The sequence below is a fragment of the Panicum virgatum genome, chromosome 5N, assembly GCF_016808335.1.
Source record: "Panicum virgatum strain AP13 chromosome 5N, P.virgatum_v5, whole genome shotgun sequence".
In the NCBI taxonomy this organism is placed as follows: domain Eukaryota; kingdom Viridiplantae; phylum Streptophyta; class Magnoliopsida; order Poales; family Poaceae; genus Panicum; species Panicum virgatum.
In genome coordinates, this window is record NC_053149.1 from 11,117,896 (window position 1) to 11,121,817 (window position 3,922).

At 42.8% G+C, this 3,922-nt stretch overlaps 1 protein-coding gene across 1 annotated transcript; it reads left to right on the forward strand.

Moving 5' to 3' along the window:
• Nucleotides 1–2,514: 2,514 nt before the first annotated feature.
• On the forward strand, nt 2,515–3,722 carry LOC120674550 (transcriptional regulator ATRX homolog). Its single transcript, XM_039955715.1, has 2 exons — nt 2,515–2,839; nt 3,475–3,722. Exons 1-2 carry the CDS (start codon nt 2,515–2,517, stop codon nt 3,720–3,722), a joined length of 573 nt encoding a protein of 190 aa, XP_039811649.1.
• The last annotated feature ends 200 nt before the right edge of the window (nt 3,723–3,922 follow it).

Genomic DNA, 3,922 nt, shown 5'->3' on the forward strand with positions numbered 1-3,922 from the left:
AAATTTTAGAAAAAAAATAATATGCATGCTAAGATTACACAAGAAAAGTAATAAGTGGGTACAAAAGTGGGTAAACAAAAGTGCTTGGTGTAAAAAATATTGACATTTTGGCAGAAACATTTTAGAAACATCAAAACTATGGGTCTCCACATCTCTTGTCAAACCTCTCACGCTGACAAGTGGAGCCTCTATGAGGAGTAAGGTGGGCCTATTCTTGGCGAGAAAGGATTTCAATTCTTTCATCCTTTATAGTATAGAATGGATGATGAAAAAATCCTTATATGATTGTTGGTGGAATTGTCATCCCGGTGACATATAACCGCACCCGCGCCGGGCCGTGCTTGGTATTCGACTAATCGACTTGATGCGTCGTGGCCGAGCGATGTGTCCCGGTGTCCTATGCTGGGGCCTTGCGCCACCCTCACCCGCAACGTCACGCGGAGTGGCTTTGATCCTAGCGAGCTCAGGCCAATATCAGTGGGAGTATTATAGGAGTGTCATAGACATTAAATTTGCTAACATGTATTAATAGGAAGAGAGGAGTGTCATGAAATATAAGAGGAGTGTCATCACCATGACACTTCGCTGGCACAGTTTTCAAGTTTCCAGTCTTGGTAACTGTGTCGATGACACTTCCACTAAGACGGACCTTAGTACCACTCCGAAATTCTTAGGCTGGGCCTTGCCGGACGTCGTTTTGAAGGCTCCTTCATAGGCCTTGCCGAACGGCATAAACATATTAGATTCATATAAATAATCACAAGACCTTTCCATCACCCCTAAAAAAACCTTCACATAAAAAAAACTCAAGCACAAGGCATTGACGACTTCTTGTGGCATGGAATTGGTGAAGTACCACCCAACCGTAGATTTCAAGGAACTTTCCTTTCAAATCTCCAGATGCTGACGAAACCGAGTTGCTTCTTTCCAAAACCCTCCAAAATTCCTGAAGTTTTTTTTTCTGACCATAAAGCATAGCCGTTGTGGCCTCACTCTACCCCTACACGAATCTCCTTTGGAAAAGCAAAGCACTCGATCCAAAGTTATTGAAAGTGCATTTGACCCCCTATGTTGGTTTTGGTGTTAATGACATGCACAATTAAGGAGCTAATGCGATTGTCAAGTGATGAGCAGGTTCAAAAATCATTGAAATGCAAAAGAGCAATGAACGATGTCATATTTGCTAATAAGATGGTGTTTAGAGCTACACTGAAGATCTTTTATAAATTTCTATTTTGAATTTGAGTATAGGAAACACCGTACTATTAAGAGGGATGCGAAAAGTCTGGTTGAAGATGCCAAAGTGCCCTTGAAATGCTAACATAAACTTGAGAGACAAAGCACTCACATAAACACTTAAACCAGCAGTTTTTGTATAGGTCGGAAGTCCCCTCATGGTGTCGGAAGTTCCGACCCCCACCAGAAGTTCGATGTTATCTCCATCCGAGGGTCCTCGGCCAGGGGATTTAATTGTGTTGGGAGTTCCGACATGGGTACGGAAGTTCCGACCCCCCTCAAAAGTTTCACACTACCTCCATCCGAGGGTGCTCGGCCAATGGGTTTTAATTTTGTTGGGAGTTCCGATATAGTGTCGGAAGTTCCGACAAACACATTAACTGCACAGCAACAGCTAGTTTTTGGGCCACAGGTATATATACCCCTTCACTTCCTCCACTCAGGGCGCCTGCCTCCACGAACTAAACACACTCTAGAGCTTCCAAAACTTCTCCCCAATCCTTCCAAGAGCTAAACTTTGTGAGGATTTGAGCTAGGGCTTGGGTGAGAGCAAGATTTGAGTGTGAGCTTGAGCATTTGACTTTTGTGAGCAGCCATTCCCATCTCAAGAGCACTAGAAGCATCTTCTCCCGTCGATTCGTGTTTGTTACTCTTGAAGCTTGCTTCTAGACGGTTAGGCGCCGCCCGTGGAGCGTCCTCTCGTGTGTGTGCACCCTGGGAAGTTTGTACAACAACATCTCATAGTAAGTGACTTTGGGCTTGAGAGGTGATCTCGCCCTTGGGGAGGAGCATAGGGGTTCTTGAGCGTCGTCTCTTGAATCCTTCCTCAACAGAGACGTAGCACCTTTGGGTGTGAACTTCGGGAAACAAATCGAGTGTCACTTGTTCTGTTTGCTTATATCTCGTTCTTGTTGACCTTGAACTCATTTTGTCCCGATCTACTTTTGTGGAGTGTTCCTTTGTGCTAGACCACTTGCAGGTTACTCTAGGAACTACTGGTGAACTTTTTATTCAAACACTTTTCCCAGGTTCTCCTTGAAACTTGTAATTCGTTCAAATTCTTATTCTCGTCGGAAGTTCCTTCACAGTGTAGGAAGTTCCGTTGCTCGGAACTCCCCTCACAGGGTCGGAAGTTCCGATAGACTAATGCGCTGCGAAGAATTTTTCAGGTTTTTCACAGGTTTGCCTATTCACCCCCTAGGCATCACCAAGATCCATTCAATTGGTATCAGAGCTTGGCTCTCCATTCAAAGGGCTTAACCGTCCAGAGAGTTCAAGATGGCGGGTGAACAAGGAGATCCGAAGAATCCAATTGATGAAAGTGGAAAAGGTGACACCGGCGATAACAAAGGAAAGGATAAGGAAGTAGAGCCATCTAACAAAGAGAAGAAAGAAGGAAATGAGAGTGAAGTGGAGACATCCGACGATGAGATGTCTTATGAAGAATGGAAGGCTTGGAAGAAGAAGAAGAAGGAGCAACGCAAGAAAAAGAAATCTAGCTCCCGGATTATCATTGACTCAAGTGATGATTCCGACACCGACTACAAGAGAAGAGCCTCACGCTCCTCCAATAAGGGCAGCTCATCAAAATCAAAAGGAAAGGGTGATTATCGTAGAGTGTCTCTTGATTACACATTTTAAATTCCTAGTGAGCACAATGCATCAATTCATATGGGCAAGCCACCTTACTTTGATGGTACCGGTTACAATCAATGGAAGACAAAGATGTTTGGGTACTTGAATGCAATCCATAAGGATCTTTGGAAAGTTGTGGAAGTAGGATGTGATATTCCGGATAAAGATGAGACTCCTACACCGGTTTAAGCATATGTGCTACAAAGGGTGTGCTACAAAGAAATTTTCAAGCATTGAATATTCTCCATACTTCCGTGAGTCCCGAAGAATTTGACAAGATTGAAGATACTCCAACCACCAAAGATGCTTGGGACACTCTCCAAGTAAATCATCAAGGGTCAAGGAAAGTTTGTGAATCAAGAATCAAAACTTTGGAAGATGAATTGAGTCTCTTCTCCATGAAGAAAGATGAAAGTGTCAAAGAAATGTACAACCGCATGAAGAAGATTACAAATCAAATCAAATCACTTGGAGGTGACAAGTGGGGTGACCGTGAGATTGTAGACAAGCTCTTGACCGTCTACATGGCTAGGGATGTCACTTTGCCTAGCCTAATAAGAGCCGAAAGAGGATTCAAGCATTTCACTGTTGAAAATGTCTTAGGAAGAATTGAAGCTCACCATGATCAAATAAAGAGAGTCAAGATTAATCAAGATTTGGCCGAACTTCAAGAGCAAGCTGCAAAGAACAATGGTTTGGCTCTCCAAGCAAAGTCAAAAGGCAAAGACAAGATCACTCAATCCTCAAAGAATGAAGACTCTAGCAATGATGAAGATGATGAGCTTGATGATGAACAAATGGCATTCTTTATCAAGAATTTTAGAAGAGTTTTGAGAAAAGGCAACTTCTGAAACTTTGGCAAGAACAAGAAGTATGAGTCAAGAAGAAGATCAAATAGGCCATGTTTTGGTTGTAATAAAGTTGGGCATTTCATTGCGGATTGTCTGGAAGAAAAGATAAAGAACAAAGATAACAATGAGAGCTCATCCAAGAAAGATAAATCAAGATACAAGAAGAAGGACGGTGAAGCTCATCTTGGTCAAAAGTGGGA